General features: G+C 46.3%; 2 protein-coding genes across 4 annotated transcripts in view; both read left to right on the forward strand.

The window, feature by feature from the left end:
• LOC134984193 (gastrula zinc finger protein XlCGF26.1-like) overlaps nucleotides 1–25,791 on the forward strand; it is a 151,818-nt gene extending 126,027 nt beyond the window's left edge. Inside the window, exons 1-2 of one of the 3 annotated variants that reach the window (XM_063949823.1) lie at nucleotides 20,974–21,057; nucleotides 22,609–25,791. In XM_063949823.1, coding sequence (XP_063805893.1) covers nucleotides 22,683–24,599 — 1,917 coding nt within the window. In that variant the 5' untranslated portion in view covers nucleotides 20,974–21,057; nucleotides 22,609–22,682 and the 3' untranslated portion in view covers nucleotides 24,600–25,791. Of the gene's footprint in view, nucleotides 1–20,973; nucleotides 21,078–22,608 lie in introns of those variants that run through there. The other 2 variants (XM_063949822.1, XM_063949821.1) reach the window with 2 other exon arrangements.
• LOC134984191 (oocyte zinc finger protein XlCOF6-like) overlaps nucleotides 1–27,043 on the forward strand; it is a 454,419-nt gene that overhangs the window by 133,030 nt on the left and 294,346 nt on the right. The window lies entirely within an intron of this gene.

Consider the following 27,043-nt stretch of genomic DNA (forward strand, 5'->3'; position numbering starts at 1 on the left):
AGGAGTAAACACCATTCTCGTGGTTCCGGATTGGCCAAGACGAGCGTGGTACCCGGAACTTCAAGAGATGCTCTCAGAGGACCCGTGGCCTCTACCGCTCAGACAGGACCTGCTACAACAGGGGCCCTGTCTGTTCCAAGACTTACCGCAGCTGCGTTTGACGGCATGGCGGTTGAACACCGGATCCTAAAGGAAAAGGGTATTCCGGAAGAAGTCATTCCTACGCTTATTAAGGCCAGGAAAGATGTTACGGCAAAGCATTATCACCGCATATGGCGGAAATATGTTGCATGGTGCGAGGCCAAAAAGGCCCCAACAGAGGAATTTCAACTAGGTCGATTTCTGCATTTCCTGCAAGCAGGAGTGATTATGGGCCTAAAACTAGGCTCCATTAAAGTACAGATCTCGGCTCTGTCGATTTTCTTTCAAAAAGAACTAGCTTCAGTACCTGAAGTTCAGACATTTGTGAAAGGAGTGCTGCATATTCAGCCCCCATTTGTGCCTCCCGTGGCACCTTGGGATCTCAACGTGATGTTAAGTTTCTTAAAATCACATTGGTTTGAGCCACTAAAAACCGTGGATCTGAAATATCTCACGTGGAAAGTGGTCATGTTATTGGCCTTGGCTTCAGCCAGGTGTGTGTCAGAATTGGCGGCTTTATCATGTAAAAGCCCTTATCTGATTTTCCATATGGATAGGGCAGAATTGAGGACTCGTCCCCAGTTTCTCCATAAGGTGGTGTCAGCGTTTCACCTGAACCAGCCTATTGTGGTGCCTGCGGCTACTAAGGATTTGGAGGACTCCAAGTTGCTAGACGTTGTCAGGGCCCTGAAAATATATGTTTCCAGGACGGCTGGAGTCAGAAAATCTGACTCGCTGTTTATCCTGTATGCACCCAACAAGCTGGGTGCTCCTGCTTCTAAGCAGTCTATTGCTCGCTGGATTTGTAGTACAATTCAGCTTGCACATTCTGTGGCAGGCCTGCCACAGCCAAAATCTGTAAATGCCCATTCCACAAGGAAGGTGGGCTCATCTTGGGCGGCTGCCCGAGGGGTCTCGGCTTTACAACTTTGCCGAGCAGCTACTTGGTCAGGGGCAAACACGTTTGCTAAATTCTACAAATTTGATACCCTGGCTGAGGAGGACCTGGAGTTCTCTCATTCGGTGCTACAGAGTCATCCGCACTCTCCCGCCCGTTTGGGAGCTTTGGTATAATCCCCATGGTCCTTACGGAGTTCCCAGCATCCACTAGGACGTTAGAGAAAATAAGAATTTACTCACCGGTAATTCTATTTCTCGTAGTCCGTAGTGGATGCTGGGCGCCCATCCCAAGTGCGGATTGTCTGCAATACTTGTAAATAGTTATTGTTAACTAAAGGGTTATTGTTGAGCCATCTGTTGAGAGGCTCAGTTGTTTTCATACTGTCAAACTGGATATAGTATCACGAGTTGTACGGTGTGATTGGTGTGGCTGGTAAGAGTCTTACCCAGGATTCTAAATCCTTCCTTATTATGTCTGCTCGTCCGGGCACGGTGTCCTAACTGAGGCTTGGAGGAGGGTCATAGTGGGAGGAGCCAGTGCACACCAGGTAGTCCTAAATCTTTCTAGAGTGCCCAGCCTCCTTCGGAGCCCGCTATTCCCCATGGTCCTTACGGAGTTCCCAGCATCCACTACGGACTACGAGAAATAGAATTACCGGTGAGTAAATTCTTATTTTTACAGTGAGATCTGCTGACAACAGACTCACTGCAGCGAGGGACTAAGGGGAGAAGAAGCGAACCTACCTAACTGGTGGTAGCTTGGGCTTCTTAGGCTACTGGACACCATTAGCTCCAGAGGGATCGACCGCATGGAACCGGCCATTGATGTTCGGTCCCGGAGCCGCGCCGCCGGCCCCCTTACAGAGCCAGAAGCAAGAAGAATCCGGAAAATCGGCGGCAGAAGACATCAGTCTTCACCAAGATAGCGCACAGCACTGCAGCTGTGCACCATTGCTCCTCATACACACTTCACACTCCGGTCACTGAGGGTGCAGGGCGCTGGGGGGGGGGGGCGCCCTGAGAAGCAATAAATACACCTTGGCTGGCAAATATATCTAATATATAGCCCCAGAGGCTATATATGTGATAAATACCCCTGCCAGAATCCATAAAAAAGCGGGAGAAAAGTCCGCCGAAAAAGGGGCGGAGCTATCTCCCTCAGCACACTGGCGCCATTTCTCCCTCACAGCTCCGCTGGAAGGAAGCTCCCTGGCTCTCCCCTGCAGTCTACACTACAGAAAAGGGTAAAAAAGAGAGGGGGGGGGGCACTAAATTTAGGCGCAATATACATATAGCAGCTATAAGGGGTATAATTTAGTTAATCCCTGATTTATATAGCGCTCTGGTGTGTGCTGGCATACTCTCTCTCTGTCTCCCCAAAGGGCTTGGTGGGGTCCTGTCTTCTGTCAGAGCATTCCCTGTGTGTGTGCGGTGTGTCGGTACGGCTGTGTCGACATGTTTGATGAGGAGACTTATGTGGAGGAGGAGCAGGTGCCTATAAATGTGTTGTCACCCCCTGCGGGGCAGACACCGGAGTGGATGGACTTGTGGAAGGAATTACGCGAAAGTGTCGACTCCTTACATAAAAAATTTGACGACATGCCAAATGCGGGGCAGCCGGCTTCTCAGCCCGTGCCTGCCCAGACGTCTCAAAAGTCATCAGGGGCTCTAAAACGCCCGCTACCTCAGATGGCAGACACAGATGTCGACACGGATACTGATACCAGTGTCGACGACGAAGAGACTAATGTAATGTCCAATAGGGCCACTCGTTATATGATTGAGGCAATGAAAAATGTTTTACACATTTCTGAGGTGACCCCAGGTACCACAAAAAAGGGTATTATGTTTGGGGAGAAAAAACTACCAGTAGTTTTTCCCCCTTCTGAAGAATTGAATGAAGTGTGTGAACTAGCGTGGGCTTCCCCCGATAAAAAATTGGTAATTTCAAAAAAATTACTAATGGCGTACCCTTTCCCGCCAGAGGATAGGTCACGTTGGGAAACACCCCCTAGGGTGGATAAAGCACTTACGCGCTTATCAAAAAAGGTGGCACTGCCGTCCCAGGATACGGCCACCCTAAAGGAACCTGCTGACAGAAAGCAGGAGGCTCTCTAGAAAGCTATATATACACACACTGGTATTATACTGAGACCAGCTATTGCCTCAGCATGGATGTGCAGTGCTGCAGCTGCATGGTCAGACTCCCTGTCAGAAAACATTGATACCGTAGACAGGGACACTATATTGCTAAACGTAGAGCATATTAAAGACGCTGTATTTTACATAAGAGATGCACAGAGGGATATTTGCCGGCTGGCATCAAAAATAAGTGCACTGTCCATTTGTGCCAGGAGAGGGTTATGAACCCGGCAGTGGACAGGTGATGCAGATTCTAAAAGGCACATGGAAGTTTTGCCTTATAAGGGTGAGGAGTTGTTCGGGGATGGTCTTTCAGACTTAGTGTCCACAGCAACAGCTGGGAAGTCAGCATTTTTGCCACATGTCCCCTCACAACCAAAGAGAGCACCGTATTATCAGGTGCAGTCCTTTCGCCCCCAAAAGAGCAGACGGGGTAGAGGCGCGTCCTTTCTGCCCAGAGGCAGAGGTAGGGGAAAAAAGCTGCAACATACAGCCACTTCCCAGGAACAAAAGTCCTCCCCCGCTTCTTCTGCTAAGTCTGCCGCATGACGCTGGGGCTCAGCAGGCGGAGCCAGGTACGGTGGGGGGCCGTCTCAAAAACTTCAGCAATCAGTGGGCTCGCTCACAGGTAGATCCCTGGATCCTTCAAGTGGTACCTCAGGGGTACAGGCTGGAATTCGAGACATCCCCCCCCCCCCCGCCGTTTCCTCAAATCTGCCTTACCAACGACTCCTTCAGAAAGGGAGGCTGTGTTAGAGGCAATTCACAAGCTGTATTCCCAGCAGGTGATAGTCAAGGTGCCCCTACTTCAACAAGGACGGGGTTACTATTCCACAATGTTTGTGGTACCGAAACCGGACGGTTCGGTGAGACCCATTTTAAATTTGAAATCCTTGAACACATATTTAAGAAAATTCAAGTTCAAGATGGAATCGCTCAGGGCGGTTATTGCAAGCCTGGAAGAGGGAGATTACATGGTATTTTTGGACATCAAGGATGCTTACCTGCATGTCCCCATTTACCATCCTCACCAGGAGTACCTCAGATTTGTGGTACAGGATTGTCATTACCAATTCCAGACGTTGCCGTTCGGCCTGTCCACGGCACCGAGGGTATTTACCAAGGTAATGGCCGAAATTATGATACTCCTTCGGAAAAAGGGAGTTTTAATTATCCCATACTTGGACGATCTCCTGATAAGGGGGAGGTCCAGAGAGCAGTTGTTGGTCGGCGTAGCATTATCTCAGGAGGTGCTACACCAGCACGGTTGGATTCTGAATATTCCAAAGTCTCAGCTGGTTCCGGCGACACGTCTACTGTTCCTGGGGATGATTCTGGACACAGTCCAGAAAAAAGTGTTTCTCTCAGAGGAGAAAGCCAAGGAGCTGTCATCTCTAGTGAGAGGCCTCCTGAAACTAAAAACAGGTGTCGGTGCATCATTGCACGCGAGTCCTGGGAAAGATGGTAGCTTCCTACGAAGCGATTCCATTCGGCAGGTTCCATGCCAGAACCTTTCAGTGGGACCTGTTGGACCAATGGTCCGGATCGCATCTTCAAATGCATCGGTTGATAACCCTGTCTCCAAGGACCAGGGTGTTTCTGCTGTGGTGGCTGCAGAGTGCTCATCTCAGAGAGGGCCGCAGATTCGGCATACAGGACTGGGTCCTGGTGACCACGGATGCCAGCCTTCGGGGCTGGGGTGCAGTCACACGGAGAAGAAACTTCCAAGGACTTTTGGTCAAGTCAGGAGACTTCCCTACACATAAATGTTCTGGAACTGAGGGCCATTTACAATGCCCTAAGTCAAGCAAAGCCCCTGCTTCAAAACCAGCCGGTTCTGATCCAGTCAGACAACATCACGGCAGTCGCCCATGTAAATCGACAGGGCGGCACAAGAAGCAGGACGGCGATGGCAGAAGCCACAAGGATTCTCCGATGGGCGGAAAATCACGTGTTAGCACTGTCAGCAGTGTTCATTCCGGGAGTGGACAACTGGGAAGCAGACTTCCTCAGCAGGCACGACCTCCACCCGGGAGAGTGGGGACTTCATCCAGAAGACTTCCAACTGATTGTAAACCGTTGGGAAAAGCCACAGGTGGACATGATGGCGTCCCGCTTAAACAAAAAGCTAGAAAAATATTGCGCCAGGTCAAGAGACCCTCAGGCGATAGCTGTGGACGCTCTAGTGACACCGTGGGTGTACCGGTCGGTTTATGTGTTCCCTCCTCTTCCTCTCATACCCAAGGTACTGAGGATAATAAAGAAAAGAGGAGTAAGAACTATTCTCATTGTTCCAGATTGGCCAAGAAGGTCTTGGTACCCGGAACTTCAAGAATTAATCTCAGAGGACCCATGGCCTCTGCCGCTCAGACAGGACCTGCTGCTGCAGGGGCCCTGTCTGTTCCAAGACTTACCGCAGCTGCGTTTAACGGCATGGCGGTTGAACACCGGATCCTAAAAGAAAAGGGTATTCCGGAGGAAGTCATTCCTACGCTTATTAAAGCTAGAAAAGATGTAACCGTACAACATTATCACCGCATATGGCGAAAATATGTTGCGTGGTGTGAGGCCAGGAAGGCCCCAACGGAGGAATTCCAGCTAGGTCGATTTCTGCACTTCCTACAGTCAGGGGTGACTATGGGCCTAAAACTGGGTTCCATTAAGGTCCAGATTTCGGCTCTGTCGATTTTCTTCCAAAAAGAACTGGCTTCACTGCCTGAAGTTCAGACATTTGTCAAGGGAGTGCTGCATATTCAGCCTCCTTTTGTGCCTCCAGTGGCACCGTGGGACCTCAACGTGGTGTTGGGTTTCCTAAAGTCACATTGGTTTGAGCCACTCAAAACCGTGGATTTAAAATATCTCACGTGGAAAGTGGTCATGCTTTTGGCCTTGGCTTCGGCAAGGCGTGTGTCAGAATTGGCGGCTTTGTCATGTAAAAGCCCCTATTTGATTTTCCATATGGATAGGGCAGAATTGAGGACTCGTCCCCAGTTTCTTCCTAAGGTGGTATCAGCTTTTCACTTGAACCAACCTATCGTGGTGCCTGCGGCTACTAGGGACTTGGAGGACTCCAAGTTACTGGACGTAGTCAGGGCCTTGAAAATTTATGTTTCCAGGACGGCTGGAGTCAGGAAGACTGACTCGCTATTTATCCTGTATGCACCAAACAAGATGGGTGCTCCTGCTTCAAAGCAGACTATTGCTCGCTGGATTTGTAGCACAATTCAGCTTGCGCATTCTGTGGCTGGCCTGCCGCAGCCTAATTCTGTAAAAGCCCATTCCACGAGGAAAGTGGGCTCTTCTTGGGCGGCTGCCCGAGGGGTCTCGGCTTTACAACTTTGCCGAGCTGCTACTTGGTCAGGGGCAAACACGTTTGCAAAATTCTACAAATTTGATACCCTGGCTGAGGAGGACCTTGAGTTCTCTCATTCGGTGCTGCAGAGTCATCCGCACTCTCCCGCCCGTTTGGGAGCTTTGGTATAATCCCCATGGTCCTTACGGAGTCCCCAGCATCCACTAGGACGTCAGAGAAAATAAGATTTTACTCACCGGTAAATCTATTTCTCGTAGTCCGTAGTGGATCCCAAGTGCGGACTGTCTGCAATACTTGTATATAGTTATTGTTAACTACAAGGGTTATTGTTGAGCCATCTTTTGAGAGGCTCTGTTGTGTTCATACTGTTAACTGGGTATATTATCACGAGTTATACGGTGTGATTTGTGTGGCTGGTATGAGTCTTACCCGGGATTCAAAATCCTTCCTTATTGTGTCAGCTCTTCCGGGCACAGTATCCTTACTGAAGTCTGGAGGAGGGTCATAGTGGGAGGAGCCAGTGCACACCAGGTAGTCCTAAATCTTTCTTAGCTGTGCCCAGTCTCCTGCGGAGCCGCTATCCCCCATGGTCCTTACGGAGTCCCCAGCATCCACTACGGACTACGAGAAATAGATTTACCGGTGAGTAAAATCTTATTTTTAATAATTTACCTTTCACTCATAAGTTAACCTCTACTCAAAATGTATTAACTATTTTAGTATTATCACAGCAACCCCATTAATAATACTTAATATAATTAAGCCCTTTAAAATGATTACCTTTATAATTCTAACATAATCAATTCCATTCATGTACAGTAGCCTCCTCATTACATCCCCCAGTCTCATAACAAATGAAACCTGAAGTTCCCCCTTAACCTTAGTATGACTTCCCATGAGCTACACCCTTACCCCCCTATTCCCTAATTTACTGGGTAATGCTGTAATCAGATTTAGGTACACCATATAATGGAACTTACCTAACCAGCCAGTATAACCTATGACACAGGGCACCAAGTCACAAGATACATAGCAGAGTATTTGGCACCTATATAAGGAAGAGCAGTATCTGGGATATATATAACACAGACGTAAGATTCCATAGGGATAATGGGACCACACACAGCCTTATTTTATTTTCCTTTCATTACCATCTTCCATCCTTCTGGGGTACGATGAGCCATTACCTCTGGGGGTATTAGTGTAAGTGGCTTCTGGACTCCCCCATTAGCTGACCCTCGGTCTAGTGTTTAGTGCCTTGGAGTAAGCCCCTAGCTTTTAGTTAAGTTTATTTATTTTTTGTTTGATTTCTCTTACGTCCTAGGGGATACTGGGAATCCATTTAATACCATGGGGTATAGACGGGTCCACTAGGAGCCATGGGCACTATAGAAGTTTGATTAGGTGTGCTGGCTCCTCCCTGTATGCCCCTCCTACCAGAAAATGTGCCCAGAGGAGCCGGGCACGCTTATGGAAGCTCCTGATGGGTTTTCTGCATTTATTTTATCTGTTTGTTATATTCAGGCAGGACTGGATGGCACCAGCCTGTCTGCTTTGTGGAACTTAGGGGGGGGGAACGGCCCAAGCCTACTAAGGGTTAATGGTCCTGTTCCCCACTGACAGGACGCCAGCTCCTGAGGGAACTATTCGTAAGTCCCACCACGGTGAGCGTACATTCCCGCAGCACGTCGCCTGCCCTAACAGAGCCAGAAGAAAGAAGCGTGGTGAGTACTGAGCCAGCGTCCCGGTTAGCGGATCGCCGGCCATTATGGCAGCATCAGGGTACGGAGGTGCGCGGCTTCTAATGGGGCGGACTGAGTCTCCATCAGAGGGAGACAGGGGCCATGCAGGGGATGGGATAAGATGTATACACTGACTATGTGAGGAGGAGGTGGGACCATCAGAGGGAGACTGGACATGCAGGGGAGGGGATAAGATGTATACACTGACTATGTGAGGAGGAGGTGGGACCATCAGAGGGAGACGACATGCAGGGGAGGGGATAAGATGTATACACTGACTATGTGAGGAGGAGGTGGGACCATCAGAGGGAGACTGGGGACATGCAGGGGAGGGGAGAAGATGTGTACACTGACTATGTGAGGAGGAGTTGGGACCATCAGAGGGAGACAGGAGACATGCAGGGGAGGGGATAAGATGTATACACTGACTATGTGAGGAGGAGGTGGGACCATCAGAGGGAGACTGGGGACATGCAGGGGAGGGGAGAAGATGTGTACACTGACTATGTGAGGAGGAGTTGGGACCATCAGAGGGAGACTGGACATGCAGGGGAGGGGATAAGATGTATACACTGACTATGTGAGGAGGAGGTGGGACCATCAGAGGTAGACTGGACATGCAGGGGAGGGGAGAAGATGTATACACTGACTATATGAGGAGGAGTTGGGACCATCAGGGGGAGACAGGAGACATGCAGGGGAGGGGATAAGATGTATACACTGACTATGTGAGGAGGAGGTGGGACCATCAGAGGGAGACTGGGGACATGCAGGGGAGGGGAGAAGATGTGTACACTGACTATGTGAGGAGGAGTTGGGACCATCAGAGGGAGACAGGAGACATGCAGGGGAGGGGATAAGATGTATACACTGACTATGTGAGGAGGAGGTGGGACCATCAGAGGGAGACTGGGGACATGCAGGGGAGGGGATAAGATGTATACACTGACTATGTGAGGAGGAGTTGGGACCATCAGAGGGAGACAGGAGACATGCAGGGGAGGGGATAAGATGTATACACTGACTATGTGAGGAGGAGGTGGGACCATCAGAGGGAGACTGGGGACATGCAGGGGAGGGGAGAAGATGTATACACTGACTATGTGAGGAGGAGGTGGGACCATCAGAGGGAGACTGGGGACATGCAGGGGAGGGGAGAAGATGTATACACTGACTATGTGAGGAGGAGGTGGGACCATCAGAGGGAGACTGGGGACATGCAGGGGAGGGGAGAAGATGTGTACACTGACTATGTGAGGAGGAGTTGGGACCATCAGAGGGAGACGGGACATGCAGGGGAGGGGATAAGATGTATACACTGACTATGTGAGGAGGAGGTGGGACCATCAGAGGGAGACTGGGCATGCAGGGGAGGGGATTAGATGTTATTATTATTATTATTATTACATTTTATTTATAGGGCGCCACAAGTGTTTCGCAGCGCCGTACAAAGGACAGTACAGGGAGACAAAACTTAGCATAACAGTAAATAAATAACAAAAATGGAGTGCAGGTAACAAAGAGCAACACAATTCTCAAAACATAATACAGCTTAGATGCAAGTAGCGAAGGAGTAATCATTGTACTACTTGGGGCTGGCGGCCATAGATAGAGATGAGCCTTTACCAGCAGGAGAGAAAGCAGGTAAAGATGGTCGCTGAGTGAAATGTGTCCCTGCTCTGAAGAGCTAACAATCTAGTGGGGAGGGGCAACAGACAGATGACATGAGGTACAAGCAGGTAGAAGCCTGATGGTGGTGTGCGAGCAAAGCAGAGATGTCCAAGGCAGGGGGATGGAGGAGCAGCCTAAGGACTAGGTTATGCATTGGAGGGGTACGCTTTGATGAATAGGTGGGTTTTCAATGCCCGTTTGAAGCTTTGCAAGGTCGGGGAGAGTCTAATGGAGCGGGGGAGCGCATTCCACTGAAGGGGTGCAGCACGGGCAAAATCCTAAACTTGTGCATGGGAAGCAGTGACCAAGGCAGAGGAGAGGCGACGGTCATCAGCCGACCGTAGTGGGCGGGAGGGAGTATGAAGGGAGAGGAGGTTGGAGATGTAGGGAGCAGTGGAATTAGAGATGGCCTTGTATGTGAGGGTGAGGAGTTTGAAGAGGATTCTGTAGGGGAATGGGAGCCAGTGTAGATTTTGTATACACTGACTATGTGAGGAGGAGGTGGGACCATCAGAGGGAGACTGGACATACAGGGGAGGGGAGAAGATGTGTACACTGACTATGTGAGGAGGAGTTGGGACCATCAGAGGGAGACAGGAGACATGCAGGGGAGGGGATAAGATGTATACACTGACTATGTGAGGGGGAGGTGGGACCATCAGAGGGAGACAGGGGACATGCAGGGGAGGGAATAAGATGTATACACTGACTATGTGAGGAGGAGGAGGAGGAGGTGGGACCATCAGAGGGAGACTGGACATACAGGGGAGGGGATAAGATGTATACACTGACTATGTGAGGAGGAGTTGGGACCGTCAGAGGGAGACAGGAGACATGCAGGGGAGGGGATAAGATGTATACACTGACTATGTGAGGAGGAGGTGGGACCATCAGAGGGAGACAGGGGAGGGGAGAAGATGTATACACTGACTATGTGAGGAGGAGGTGGGACCATCAGAGGGAGACTGGGGACATGCAGGGGAGGGTAGAAGATGTATACACTGACTATGTGAGGAGGAGGTGGGACCATCAGTGGGAGACGGAGGCCATGCAGGGGAGGGTATAAGATGTATACACTGACTATGTGAGAAGGAAGTGGGACCATCAGAGGGAGACTGGACATGCATGGGAGGGATAAGATGTATGCACTGACTGTGTGAGGAGGAGGTGGGACCATCAGAGGGAGACAGGGGACATGCAGGGGAGGGTATCTTTTTTGTTGTGATGGATTGCACCTGAATGAGGAGGGGGCTGCGGTGCTGGGGGGTAGGATGGTTAGAAGGTTGGAGGAGCTTTTAAACTAGGAGCCTGGGGGAGGGTTTAGCTAGAAGCTGCGGGTTAATCAGGGAGAGCAGTAAGGATGGGGGTAGTGAACAATTTGGGGGTGGAGAAGGGGGGAGCGTAAGATCAGATGGCAAGGGTATTTGCATGGGTATTGAAACCGGAAATACTGACACAGGTATTGCCCAAGATATTCCCAATTTATTACCTAATGACAAATATGGCTCAACAGTACGGTATATAGAAAACGATGCCCATAGCTTAAGGGAAGATACTAACATCAGGGGGGGGGGGGGCTTCATAAGTCTTAATAGGTTAAATAGAGATAGTAGTGAGGAAGACTGTATTAAGCATGATGGGGAGGAAAGGAAGGGAGGAGAATAACAGTCAGTAAGGGTAAGTCTAGAAAGGCTCTTGTAAAGATAGATAAGATACCACTAAAACAAACAGGCAATGGAGAGGCTAAGCTAAGATGTATGCTTGTGAACACAAGAAGCCTATCGGGTAAAATGGGGGAATTGGAATGGCTTGTATCAAAGGCTGAGTATGATATTATAGGTATTACTGAAACATGATGGAACGACTCTCACGACTGGGTTGTGAATTTGGAGGGATATTCTCTTCAGGAGGGATAGGGCTACCAAAAGGGGAGGAGGGGTATGTCTCTTTGTTACACCGTCTCTAAAACCAAACTTAATAGAGGGTATTTTCGAGGGACGCTGGAGATAACGTGGAGTCGCTATGGGCTGAGATCACAAGTGGGGGCACAGAGGCAAAGAAACTGGTCATTGGCACGTGCTACAAGTAACCAGATATTAGTGTACATGACGAGGAGCAACTCTTACACCAAATTGAAAAAGCTGCGGGAATGGGGGACATCCTAGTGTTAGGGGATTTTATCCTGATCAGTGGCAAACGCAGGATTTGCATGGGGGGTTTCCAGAACTGGGTGGAGCCAATCACGGGGGTGGGGACTGAGGTGACCTAGTATATGCTGGGTCCGTAAAACTAGTGTGTCTGTGTGTATGTGTGTATATATATATATATATATATATATATATATATATAAATATATACATATACATACATACACACACATATCTACACATGTATATATACCGTATATACACCTATATATACACCTATATATATATATACACAGCATATTAAACATGCATACACACATATATATATATATATATATATATCCTGGTGTGGTGCCCGGCACTCCTGGTCCTTAAAGCTCATTAGCCTGGGTGCCCTCCGTGGTAATATAATAGCGGCAGACAAAGAAAAGGCGTCACTCCAGGGCTTGTAAAGTGCAATAATTGCAGTGTATTTAAACACATCACAAGTCCTTGTGGAATCACAAGGACTTGTGATTTGTTTAAATACACTGCAATTATTGCACTTTACAAGCCCTGGAGTGACGCCTTTTCTTTTTATATATATATATATATATATATATGTATTTATATATATCCAAGAAGAGTACAGGCACTCACCACTTCCCTGATGATAATGAATTTATTATACCTCATAGGTGTATCTCACATAGAGATGAACGACAGCATGTCAGCAAAAATGTCGACGTTTCGGCTCCATCCGAGCCTTTGTCAAGACAGACAAAATCACATCAGGCTGCTGGGTGTTAATCTGATGTGATTTTGTCTGTCTTGACAAAGGCTCGGATGGAGCCGAAACGTTGACATTTTTGCTGACATGCTGTCGTTCATTTCTATGTGAGATACACCTGTGAGGTATAATAAATTCATTATCATCAAGGAAGTGGTGAGTGCCTGTACTATTCTTGGATATATTTTGGACTATTTGAGAGCCCTTTATGGAGCACCGCCCATGATGTAATTTGCAGCAGTGAGTGTGAATTCATTTGATATATATATATATATATATATATATATATATATACATACATACACACACACACACACACACACACACAGTACACGTATATACACATGTATATATATCATATGTATGTGTTTGTGTGTGTGTGTTTATATATATATATATATATATATATATATGCATGCACATGGATATATACTGTATGTACTATAATTAAAATAAAGTAAACTTTTATTAAGCACTTACAAGTGCCACCAGGAAGACAGCAGGCTGTAGAGGACGCTAGACAGCCATTAATAATACTCATGCGGCAAAAAAAAAAAAAATTTTTTGGTGGAGGGGGGTTTCTGGGTGCTCGGAAACCCCCCTGGGTGCGGCACTGCTGATATAAATTGGAGTAACGAATCATGGGGGTCATTCCGAGTTGTTCGCTCGCAAGCTGCTTTTAGCAGCTTTGCACACGCTAAGCCGCCGCCTACTGGGAGTGAATTTTAGCTTATCAAAATTGCGAACGAAAGATTAGCAGAATTGCGAATAGACACTTCTTAGCAGTTTCTGAGTAGCTCCACACTTACTCGGCATCTGCGATCAGTTCAGTGCTTGTCGTTCCTGGTTTGACGTCACAAACACACCCAGCGTTCGCCCAGACACTCCTCCGTTTCTCCAGCCACTCCCGCGTTTTTCCCAGAAACGGTAGCTTTTTTTCACACACTCCCATAAAACGGCCAGTTTCCGCCCAGAAACACCCACTTCCTGTCAATCACATTACGATCACCAGAACAAAGAAAAAACCTTGTAATGCCGTGAGTAAAATTCCTAACTGCATAGCAAATTTACTTGGCGCAGTCGCACTGCGGACATTGCGCATGCGCATTAGCGACTATTCGCTCCGTTGCGAGAAAAAAATAACGAGCAAACAACTCGGAATGACCCCCCATGTGTAAAAACTAGGAGCAGCAGGTTTTTAAATACATTAAAGGATCAATACTTAACTCAATTAGTCGAGGACCCAACTAGAGGCAAAACTATTCTGGACCTAGTAATTACCAATAATGTGGACATTATATCAAACACTAAAGTTCAGGAGACCTTGCGAAACAGTGACCACTATATGATCACATTTGACATCAGTTTCAAGATACATAGCTGTAAGGGAGCAACCAAAACATTTAACTTTAGAAAATTTAACTTCAATATGCTGAGACGGGCACTAAACGGCATTGACTGGGAAGAGTTGTTTCATGGCAAGAACACATCGGAAATGTGGGATGCTTTAAAAGGGTTGCTTGATAGCAATATTCACAAATTCATTCCCATGAGCAGTAAACGCAGGAGTACTAAACAAACCAATGTGGCTTAATAAGGAGGTCAAGGAAGCAACGGCTAATAAGAGGCGTGCTTTCAAAACATTTACATCTAATGGAGGGGAGGAGTCATTCCGGTATTACAAGGAATGCAATAAAAGATGCATAAAAGTAATAAGAGCAGCTAAAATTGTAAACGAAAGTAAATCGCTATAGAGAGTAAAACCAATCCTAAAAAGTTTTATAATTGTATATAAACAGTAAAAGGTTAAAGAAGGAGAACGTAGGCCCATTAAAAGATGAAATGGGAGATTTGATAAATGACGACAAATTAAAAGGAAAATTGAAATATTGAACAACTTTTTTTCTTCAGTATTCACCAGGGAGGATGCGCAGGTGACAGTAGTGCATAACGACAGGGAAGGTAATGACTCCTGGCTTGATGCTTGTTTAAGTGAGGAAGTAGTCCTGGAGAGTCTAAGCAAGGTAAAGATTAATAAATCACCAGGCCCAGATGGTTTTCATCTGGGGTTATTAGGGAGCTTAGGTCACAGCTAGCAAAACTCCTATACTTGATTTTCCATAGTTCAATTACATCAGGCACGGTACCAAAGGATTGGCGCATAGTTGAGGTAGTGCCCTTATTTAAAAAGGGAACAAAAAATAATCCTAGTAACTATAGACCAGTTAGTTTAACCTCTATAGTGGGTAAAATATTGGAAGGCATTTTGAGGGATAGTATAGGGGATCACCTACAGGCTACAAAGTTTATTAGTAAAGGTCAGCATGGGTTTGTAAGGGACAGATCATGCCAAACCAACTTAATTAGCTTCTACGAGGAAGTGAGTGAGAATCTTGACCATGGAAAAGCAGTGGACGTGGTATATTTAGATTTTGCAAAAGCCTTCGATACAGTGCCTCATAGGAGACTGATCAACAAATTATGGTAACTTGGCCTAGGATATACTGTTTGTACATGGATAGGTAATTGGCTGGATAACAGAGTACAACGAGTAGTGGTCAATGGGATGTTCTCCAGCTGGGCACCAGTAGTCAGCGGAATGCCATAAGAGTCCGTTCTTGGCACACTGCTGTTCACTATATTTATCAATGATCTAGGAATAGGCCTGGAGAGCACAGTGTCAATCTTTGCAGATGATACTAAACACTGTAATTCATTCAGATAGCGATGTGGAGTCTCTACAGAATGACTTAGTTAAACTGGAAATCTGGGTGTCTAATTGGAGAATGTGGTTCAATATAGAAAAATGCAAGGTTATGCACTTTGGGACAAAAAACACACATGCATTCTAGACTCTGAATGGGGAAAATCTAGGGGTAACTATGGTGGAAAAAGATTTGGGGGTGCTCATAGATAATAGGCTTAATAACCGTACACAATGTCAAACTGCAGCAAAGAAGTCAAGTAAAGTGCTCGCATGCATAAAACGGGGCATAGAGACAAGGGACGAGGATGTAATCCTGCCGCAGTACAAATCATTGGTACGTCCACACCTGGAATATTGTGTTCAGTTCTGGGCACCATATTATAAAAAAGATATTGGGGAACTAGAAAGAGATCAAAGGCGAGCTACTAAACTGATTAAAGGGTTAGAGTCACTGGAGTACGAAGAAAGGCTTACTAGGTTACATATGTATACACTAGAAAAGAGGAGACTAAGAGGAGACATTATTAATATCTTCAAATATGTAAAGGGTCATTACAAGGAGCTAGCAGCAGATTTGTTTATTAAATTAACTCTATAGGACACATGGGCACTCGCTGAGGCTGGAGGAGAGAAAATTCTGTACGCAATGTAGGAAAGGGTTCTTCACGGTAAGGGCAATTAAGATTTGGATCCCCCTGCCAGAGAAGGTAGTAATGGCAGACTGTGTAAATGTATGTAACAGATTGGACAAATTTCTAACTGAAAATGTATCCAGGGCTATAGCATTTAAAATAGTGACATTAATATCTGGGAGTGGTAGGAATCATTGCTGTCAATCGGTACTAAACCATTACTCCAGCAGGCGCATTATAATATGAACAGATTTACACAGAATACAGGTTGAACCCGATGGGCATTTTGCCTCTTTTCAACCTCACTAACTGTGTATACACTGACTATGTGAGGAGGAGAAGGGTCCATCAGAGGGAGACTGGACATGCAGGGGAGGGGATAAGATGTATACACTGACTATGTGAGGAGGAGTTGGGACCATCAGAGGGAGACTGGACATGCAGGGGAGGGGATAAGATGTATACACTGACTATGTGAGGAAGTGGGACCATCAGAGGGAGACTGGACATGCAGGGGAGGGGATAAGATGTATACACTGACTATGTGAGGAGGAGGTGGGACCATCAGAGGGAGACGGAGGCCATGAAGGGGAGGGGATACGATGTATACACTGACTATGTGGGGAGGAGAAGGGACCATCAGAGGGAGACTGGACATGCAGGGGAGGGGAGAAGATGTATACACTGACTATGTGAGGAGGAGAAGGAACCATCAGAGGGAGACTGGACATGCAGGGGAGGGGAGAAGATGTATACACTGACTATATGAGGAGGAGTTGGGACCATCAGGGGGAGACAGGGGACATGCAGGGGAGGGGATAAGATGTATACACTGACTGTGAGGAGGAGGAGGAGGGACCATCAGTGGGAGACGTGACATGCAGGGGAGGGGATAAGAGGTATACACTGACTGTGAGGAGGAGGAGGGTCCATCATAGGGAGGGAATAAGATGTATACATTGTGAGGAAGCAGTCCGATCAGTCACTGCCACAGGAGAGGGAGGGGAAGCTTTAAGCTGCCGGCGTGCAGCGACAGGCACGGCAGCAGCAGGGGAGACGGTGTAGCAGCGGGGATGCGGAGCAGGGAGAGCACCTATCCAGCCTTGTGCCTACTTGCACTGCATCCCTTTGCTGAGTGGGTATCATTGGACCTGATTGTGGCAACCCTAAGTGTGGTGAGGATTCTGGTCTAGAGGCTATATTCTGCAGCTTACCAGGCTCTGCACCCTAAGCCTGGGGCTCAGGACCCCGCTCCCCTCCTGTCCCTAGGGGTGTTATTTTGAAATTTCTCTCCTTCAGAACATGTAGGAATATTATTCACTCAGTGTGCATTAGGGAACCATTGTTTTTTCCTTCACAGAATTACCCCTCCCTTTTAGCACCTGAGTGACATCACTATCTGATTGAGCAGTTCACCATTTTTTTGCATTGTATTGAGAGGCATGAACGGGTCAGCATTAGGAGGGATTGCTGACTCTAGACTGCCATAGGGGGAAGTCAGGGGTATCCCCAGGTAAGCTGGCTCTCAGATGCTGTAGGTGCCATTACCATGTGGCCTTACACTGGGAATTCAACCCAGACATATTTGGAATTATTTATGGGGTGGGTGTGGGGTGTGGTGGCCCCTGTGTCGGTATCGCTGGGCTGCTTCAGGTCGGCACACCCTAACACTTTATTAACACTTATGAGTTTCCCTATCACTTTGTATATATTTTTGTATTATTTTAATCACACCACTCACATAGCACTTCTGTGCTTCTTATTAACCCTATTAACTCTCACCTGTGTGCTGACCTGGGGTAGCCGACCTGTGCCGACATTATGGGGTCCTGCACCCCGGACCCATACCTAATATTAGGGACCCCCAGTGACGGAGAGGCCTTGTCAATCGGCCTGGGGGCTTAACCCTATATCTGCAGATATACGCAACCAAGATCTCCGTATTATCTGACTATTATGTAGGAATATTATTCACTCAGTGTGCATTAGGGAACCATTGTTTTTTCCTTCACAGAATTACCCCTCCCTTTTAGCACCTGAGTGACATCACTATCTGATTGAGCAGTTCACCATTTTTTTGCATTGTATTGAGAGGCATGAACGGGTCAGCATTAGGAGGGATTGCTGACTCTAGACTGCCATAGGGGGAAGTCAGGGGTATCCCCAGGTAAGCTGGCTCTCAGATGCTGTAGGAGCCATTACCATGTGGCCTTACACTGGGAATTCAACCCAGACATATTTGGAATTATTTATGGGGTGGGTGTGGGGTGTGGTGGCCCCTGTGTCGGTATCGCTGGGCTGCTTCAGGTCGGCACACCCTAACACTTTATTAACACTTATGAGTTTCCCTATCACTTTGTATATATTTTTGTATTATTTTAATCACACCACTCACATAGCACTTCTGTGCTTCTTATTAACCCTATTAACTCTCACCTGTGTGCTGACCTGGGGTAGCCGACCTGTGCCGACATTATGGGGTCCTGCACCCCGGACCCATACCTAATATTAGGGACCCCCAGTGACGGAGAGGCCTTGTCAATCGGCCTGGGGGCTTAACCCTATATCTGCAGATATACGCAACCAAGATCTCCGTATTATCTGACTATTATGTAGGAATATTATTCACTCAGTGTGCATTAGGGAACCATTGTTTTTTCCTTCACAGAATTACCCCTCCCTTTTAGCACCTGAGTGACATCACTATCTGATTGAGCAGTTCACCATTTTTTTGCATTGTATTGAGAGGCATGAACGGGTCAGCATTAGGAGGGATTGCTGACTCTAGACTGCCATAGGGGGAAGTCAGGGGTATCCCCAGGTAAGCTGGCTCTCAGATGCTGTAGGAGCCATTACCATGTGGCCTTACACTGGGAATTCAACCCAGACATATTTGGAATTATTTATGGGGTGGGTGTGGGGTGTGGTGGCCCCTGTGTCGGTATCGCTGGGCTGCTTCAGGTCGGCACACCCTAACACTTTATTAACACTTATGAGTTTCCCTATCACTTTGTATATATTTTTGTATTATTTTAATCACACCACTCACATAGCACTTCTGTGCTTCTTATTAACCCTATTAACTCTCACCTGTGTGCTGACCTGGGGTAGCCGACCTGTGCCGACATTATGGGGTCCTGCACCCCGGACCCATACCTAATATTAGGGACCCCCAGTGACGGAGAGGCCTTGTCGATCGGCCTGGGGGCTTAACCCTATATCTGCAGATATACGCAACCAAGATCTCCGTATTATCTGACTATTATCTAGGTTACATATGTATACACTAGAAAAGAGGAGACTAAGAGGAGACATTATTAATATCTTCAAATATGTAAAGGGTCATTACAAGGAGCTAGCAGCAGATTTGTTTATTAAATTAACTCTATAGGACACATGGGCACTCGCTGAGGCTGGAGGAGAGAAAATTCTGTACGCAATGTAGGAAAGGGTTCTTCACGGTAAGGGCAATTAAGATTTGGATCCCCCTGCCAGAGAAGGTAGTAATGGCAGACTGTGTAAATGTATGTAACAGATTGGACAAATTTCTAACTGGAAAATGTATCCAGGGCTATAGCATTTAAAATAGTGACATTAATATCTGGGAGTGGTAGGAATCATTGCTGTCAATCGGTACTAAACCATTACTCCAGCAGGCGCATTATAATATGAACAGATTTACACAGAATACAGGTTGAACCCGATGGGCATTTTGCCTCTTTTCAACCTCACTAACTGTGTATACACTGACTATGTGAGGAGGAGAAGGGTCCATCAGAGGGAGACTGGACATGCAGGGGAGGGGATAAGATGTATACACTGACTATGTTAGGAGGAGTTGGGACCATCAGAGGGAGACTGGACATGCAGGGGAGGGGATAAGATGTATACACTGACTATGTGAGGAAGTGGGACCATCAGAGGGAGACTGGACATGCAGGGGAGGGGATAAGATGTATACACTGACTATGTGAGGAGGAGGTGGGACCATCAGAGGGAGACGGAGGCCATGAAGGGGAGGGGATACGATGTATACACTGACTATGTGGGGAGGAGAAGGGACCATCAGAGGGAGACTGGACATGCAGGGGAGGGGAGAAGATGTATACACTGACTATGTGAGGAGGAGAAGGAACCATCAGAGGGAGACTGGACATGCAGGGGAGGGGAGAAGATGTATACACTGACTATATGAGGAGGAGTTGGGACCATCAGGGGGAGACAGGGGACATGCAGGGGAGGGGATAAGATGTATACACTGACTGTGAGGAGGAGGAGGAGGGACCATCAGTGGGAGACGTGACATGCAGGGGAGGGGATAAGAGGTATACACTGACTGTGAGGAGGAGGAGGGTCCATCATAGGGAGGGAATAAGATGTATACATTGTGAGGAAGCAGTCCGATCAGTCACTGCCACAGGAGAGGGAGGGGAAGCTTTAAGCTGCCGGCGTGCAGCGACAGGCACGGCAGCAGCAGGGGAGACGGTGTAGCAGCGGGGATGCGGAGCAGGGAGAGCACCTATCCAGCCTTGTGCCTACTTGCACTGCATCCCTTTGCTGAGTGGGTATCATTGGACCTGATTGTGGCAACCCTAAGTGTGGTGAGGATTCTGGTCTAGAGGCTATATTCTGCAGCTTACCAGGCTCTGCACCCTAAGCCTGGGGCTCAGGACCCCGCTCCCCTCCTGTCCCTAGGGGTGTTATTTTGAAATTTCTCTCCTTCAGAACAAAGGGGAGTATTGTTTCGGATTGCAGGAACTCTCCATACGTGGCAAACATGATAATAATTTGTACCCACACAGGTCTTCCTGAACCACTGCTCTACCGGTTATTGAGATGTCAGAAAGTTACAGTCGACATACGCCTCTGGTTCCAGCCATCATACCAACAAAAGTATTCCTGAGACTCTGCCAGTAACTAGACACTGTTGTCATCTCTCTAATCACCGGCCAACTAACCTGGTGTCAGTCACTCTACCCCAACACAAGGCCAGCCGCTTATGCCTCCTCCCAAGCACTAACTAGCTGAACAATAACACCCATGTGGTCCACCTGTGAAGCTATGTTCTGTGTGCAGAAAAATGTGAAGGCTTAACCCTGTCTGCAGCCTCTCAGAGGAATCCTTAAGGGTATATTCAATTAAAGTCGGATTCATTCCGACGTGCATTTGACGGAATGGATCCGACAAGGGCTATCGGATTTGGCCGTTCCTGACCATCTCAATCCGACCATCGGGGAGAGCAGCGGGGAGACAGGAGAGCAGCGGCTACAGCAGCATAGCAGGAGGATGGGGCACCGCCGCCACACCTAACGACAGTGTCCACCCGGCTACAGCAAGCGGAACCTCAGACGCTGCCGTGAGCGACGTCGGTGCCACATCCTCCTGCTCCGCTGCTCTCCCCCGTCTCCTCCTCTCTCTTCCCTCATCTCAATCCGACTTTTTTTAAATTCGGATTGAGATGGTCAGAAACGGGGCAAAAACCGGTCAGATTTGCCCCTGTTTCCGACAGAGGCTATTCCACTGATCCACATGCTTTCCGACGAGTCGGAAATTCCCGACTTTTCGATAAATTCTGGGGTGTATTGAATAGATCGGAATCCCTTCCGACCTAAAAAAGTTGAAAACTGCCGTCTTCCCGCCAGCTTTCGACTGCAATTGAATATATCCCTTAGTCTCTCCCATAACAGTCTGTGGCCAACTACTCTTTTGTAACGCTTTATATTTGATTGTTCCGCATGTTGGATTTCAGCATATTGCTAATTTTGCTAATTTCTCTGGTTTTGTCCTTCTTTTTATGTGTTTCTGTAGACTGGTATCATGTACATTGTTACTTGCATTTTCGTTTTGCTGATTGATAGCTTTGTGCCTTCGCGTTTTTCCTTTTTCCTTTAGATATGCTGTTTTATTGGTTGCTCCAGTTTTCTCCTTTACCTCTTGCCTGGGCCTAGAATAAAATGGGTGGCAATTGAGGATGCCGCCGTGGCTAGTCTGGGAGTTTGTTCCCTCCACTTGCTCCCTCAGTGACTGCTTCTGACCTGTGCACTCCCTTCTGTAACCTCACATTGTACTGTGGATTGGCTGTCTACTGACTGTTCCTCCTATTCCAACATAGTTATACCATGTTTGAAATAGGATGGATTGGTTGGTTCAGTTTGAATGTTTCAAGCTTGCCATTGCATTACAAACGGCACAACTTGTGTACATCACACAATGACTTACTCTACAGATCCAACATCCACATGAGGGATGAGTAGGAGATGGACACCTCTATCTCCCCGTGCTTCTCCAGTGTTATGTGTGAGTGTGAGAGGTTCTGTAGCACACACAAAGTGTTCTGCATGAGGTTCTACTAAGCATAAGCCAATGGAAATAGGGGTGAGATGAAATAATGACTAATGATGTCTTTGCTGTGGGATACTTTGTTAATTATTTTATTTCTACCAGATGGCCGCAATACAAGGAATACCTCAGAGGGACAAATTGTTTGGTCTCCAGATTGTAAATTAGAAGATAACAACATGACACGAAGGTCTCCAGAAGAAAAACAGATTTCCCTAAATATATATCCAGCACTTCACAGTGCAAATATATCATCTGATCCCTCTGTTCCTGAGGAATGTTCTCCTGGTAACTCACACATTGCTGCACATAGTACAGACCATAGCAGTGATACAGTCATTTCCTCTTCTGAATGTGGGAATTATATTCCACATAATCTAGCTCTTGTTAGACATAAGAGACATCAAACAGGAAAGGATCCATTTGCATGTTCTGAGTGTGGGAAATGTTATACACACAAATCATCTCTTGTTGCGCATGAGAAAAGTCATACAGGTGAGAAACCATTTCCATGTTCTGAGTGTGGGAGATGTTTTACATTGAAATCAATTCTTGTTAAACATCAGAGAATACACACAGGTGTGAAGCCATTTCCATGTTCTGAGTGTGGGAAATGTTTTACACGTAAATCAAATCTTCTTACACATCTGAGAATACACACAGGTGTGAAGCCATTTCCATGTTCTGAGTGTGGGAAATGTTTTACATTGAAAGCAAATCTTCTTAAACATCAGAGAACTCACACAGGGGAGAAACCATTTTCATGTTCTGAGTGTGGGAAACGGTTTACAAGAAAATCGCATCTTGCTGAACATTATAGAAGTCACACAGGAGAGAAGCCATATTCATGTTCTGAGTGTGGGAAATGTTTTAGAGAGAAATCAACACTTACTATACATCAGAGAAGTCACACAGGTGAAAGACCATTTCCATGTTCTGAGTGCGGGAAATGTTTTAAATGTAAATCAGAGCTTCTTAAACATCAGACAAGTCACACAGGTGCTAACCCATTTCCATGTTCTGAGTGTGGTAAACGTTTTAGATGTAAATTAGAGCTTGTTATACATCAAAGAAATCACACAGGTGAAAGACCATTTCCATGTTCTGAGTGTAGGAAATGTTTTACACGTAAATCAGCTCTTGTTATACATGAGAGAAGTCACACAGGTGAGAAACCATTTCCATGTTCTGAGTGTGGGAAATGTTTTAGACGTGAATTAAATCTTGTTACACATCTGAGGATTCACACTGGTGAAAGACCATTTCCATGTTCTGAGTGTGGGAAATGTTTTACACGTAAATCAGCTCTTGTTATACATCAGATAACTCACACAGGAAAAAAGAAATTTTCATGTTCTGAGTGTGGGAAGTGTTTTAGAGATAAATCATGTCTTATTGAACATCAAAGACATCACACAGGAGAAAAGACATTTTCATGTTCTGAGTGTGGGAAATATTTTGGTAAGAAATCAAGTCTTATTATACATCAAAGACTTCACACAGGTGAAAAGCCATTTCCATGTTCTGAGTGTGGGAAATGTTTTACACGTAAACCAGACCTTGTTACACATCAGCTAAATCACACAGGTGAGAGGCCATTTCCATGTTCTGAGTGTGGGAAATGTTTTACAGAAAAATCAAATCTTGCTAAACATGAGAGAATTCACACAGGCGAGAAACCATTTCCATGCTCTGAGTGTGGGAAATGTTTTACAGCAAAAGAAGATCGTGCTAGACATGAGAGAAGTCACACAGGTGAGAAACCATTTCAATGCTCGGAGTGTGAGAAATGTTTTGCTCTGAGATCGTCTCTCGTAAAACATCAGAAAAGTCACACAGGTGAGAGGCCATTTTCATGTTCTGAGTGTGGGAAATGTTTTCCAGGAAAAACAAATCTTACTGCACATGAGAAAAGTCACATAGGTGATAAACCATTTCCATGCTCTGAGTGTGGGAAATGTTTTACAGAAAAAAGAGATCGTGCTAGACATGAGAGAATTCACACAGGTGAGAAACCATTTCAATGCTCTAAGTGCGGGAAATGTTTTGCACTGAGACCTTACCTCGTAAAACATCAGAAAAAGTCACACAGGTGAGAACTAGCTATTGTAAGACATGAGTAAAGTCACATTTTCATTTCCTTGAGTTGGTAGACCTGAAAGAAGATTGCATTAATATTTTACATGTAAGAAATCTATAATAAAATGATTGTGTGTATACTGACGCTCTCTCAGTGGAACCCAAACACTTTGTACACATTTGTATAAGATCAGCAAGCCATCTTGGGCGTATGCAATTGCCGTCACATCAGTACATGCATCAATGGAGCTTACAATCTAAATTTAACGATTCACAGAGGTAAAACTAAAAATGAATCTCTTTAGGTGAACTATTATAATATCAAGATATAACTTTTCAGAATATAGTAAATGTAAATATAAACACAAATACTGAATATAAGAATTGGAGAAGGCAGCACTCGTAGGCGTGTGAGGATGTAGACTGTGTGGAGGGGGTCTTTTTTATTACTTACCTGATTGTTCTAGAATGGAGCCCGGTAGTCTGGGTGCTCTCTTCTCTGGGTAAAAGATTGTGCTGGGATTTTTTGCTTTTCCCAGCAGTTATAGTCTAGTGCACAGGTTCTCAAACTCGGCTCTCAGGACCCCACACAGTGCATGTTTTCTATGTCTCCTCTCACAATCACTAATAAATAATTAGCTCCACCTGTGCATCCTTTAAAATGGGTCAGTGAGTAATGAAAACACCTGTGCACCTGCTAGGTGACCTTGAAAACATGAACTGTGTGGGGTCCTGAGGACCGAGTTTGAGAACCACTGGTCTAGTGTGACTACACCTCCCTGCATGCCCCTCTGAGATTTCCTGTTTTTGCTGTGTTGTCTTAATTGGGGTTTAAAAAGGATCAGGTGCTGGGGAAGGGTGTGTTTGGCAGCAGGACCTCTTTCTGCAGTGCCCACGCAGCAGATATCCTGAAAGGCACTGCGGGAAGGGGTGAGGGGCCAGTGGGGAGTTTTGAGGGGGGGATTTTCACTGGCATATCTGTGTAAGTCTTTGAGTCGGCTGGAACTGTTTACCTGAGATCCTGGTGGGAACTGTTCTAATGGGGTAACTGCCTCTGATGAGTTATGGGCACTCTGCCGGAACTAATGGGGAAACTGTTGTGTAATTTGTTAATTAGTGTGAGATGATGGTTATTGTGCTATGTTACCTAGAAGGCTTGTATTGTTTTTATGTTACACTAACTTTCAATAAATGTGTGATTAAAAGCCACCGTTATCTGTGAGTGCTGTGTTTACAGGGACCTGAGAGTAAAGGTGGGCTTTATGTCCATAATGTGTACCCTCATAGAGCTTGTACAGTAATAACAGCAACTGCTCGCTCCAGTGCTTTCGTCAATGTTTCCCATTTTACACCCAAACCAGTTGCCCCTTAGGTTATATGAGTGCTGGACCCTATTGGATAGAAAAAATGTGCAATCCTTGAAACATTGACAAGTGCAGGCAGAACCATCTTAGCAGTGTAGGCCCCTGGGCAAAGAAATGCATTGGGGACCCTACCCATCCTCCAGCGGAAGGGGTCGGGAGTGCTATCTGCGGCAGCTTTGATGTCCCGTGGGCGATAGGGGATGTTCTATCTTCTGCTCAGCATGTGAGACCTGGAACAGTAATTTCTGCTAATTACTCCTTTGGTGGGAGATGGGGCAGAAGGAAGAACACTAAACTGTAGAAGGGGGCATTGGGCTGAATGAAGGGGCCCCAGTACAGGGCTTTCCACTATGCTGGAAACTACTAAGGAGGAAAGGAATCTAGGAGTCACTATTTCAGGTGACATAAAGGATAAATATAGTATAATGGCACTATACTGGGAACTACTGAGGAGGAAAGGGATCTAGAAGTCACTCTTTCAGGTGACATAAAGGATAAATATAGTATTAATGGCTCTATACTGGGGACTACTGAGGAGGAAAGGGATCGAGGAGTCACTATCTCAGGTGACATAAAGGATAGATATAGTATTAATTGCACTATACTGGAAACTACTGAGGAGGAAAGGGATCTAGGAGTCACTATCTCAGGTGACATAAAGGATAAATATAGTATTAATTGCACTATACTGGGAACTACTGAGGAGGAATGGGATCTAGGAGTCACTATTTCAGGTGACATAAAGGATAAATATAGTATTAATGGCACTATGCTGGAAACTACTAAGGAGGAAAGGGATCGAGGAGTCACTATCTCAGGTGACATAAAGGATAGATATAGTATTAATTGCACTATACTGGAAACTACTGAGGAGGAAAGGGATCTAGGAGTCACTATCTCAGGTGAAATAAAGGATAAATATAGTATTAATTGCACTATACTTGAAACTACTGAGGAGGAAAGGGATCTAGGAGTCTCTATCTCAGGTGACATAAAGGATAAATATAGTATTAATGGCACTATACTGGGAACTACTGAGGAGGAAAGGGATCTAGGAGTCACTATTTCAGGTGACATAAAGGATAAATATAGTATTA

This window comes from Pseudophryne corroboree, assembly GCF_028390025.1.
Source record: "Pseudophryne corroboree isolate aPseCor3 chromosome 3 unlocalized genomic scaffold, aPseCor3.hap2 SUPER_3_unloc_4, whole genome shotgun sequence".
In the NCBI taxonomy this organism is placed as follows: Eukaryota; Metazoa; Chordata; class Amphibia; order Anura; family Myobatrachidae; genus Pseudophryne; species Pseudophryne corroboree.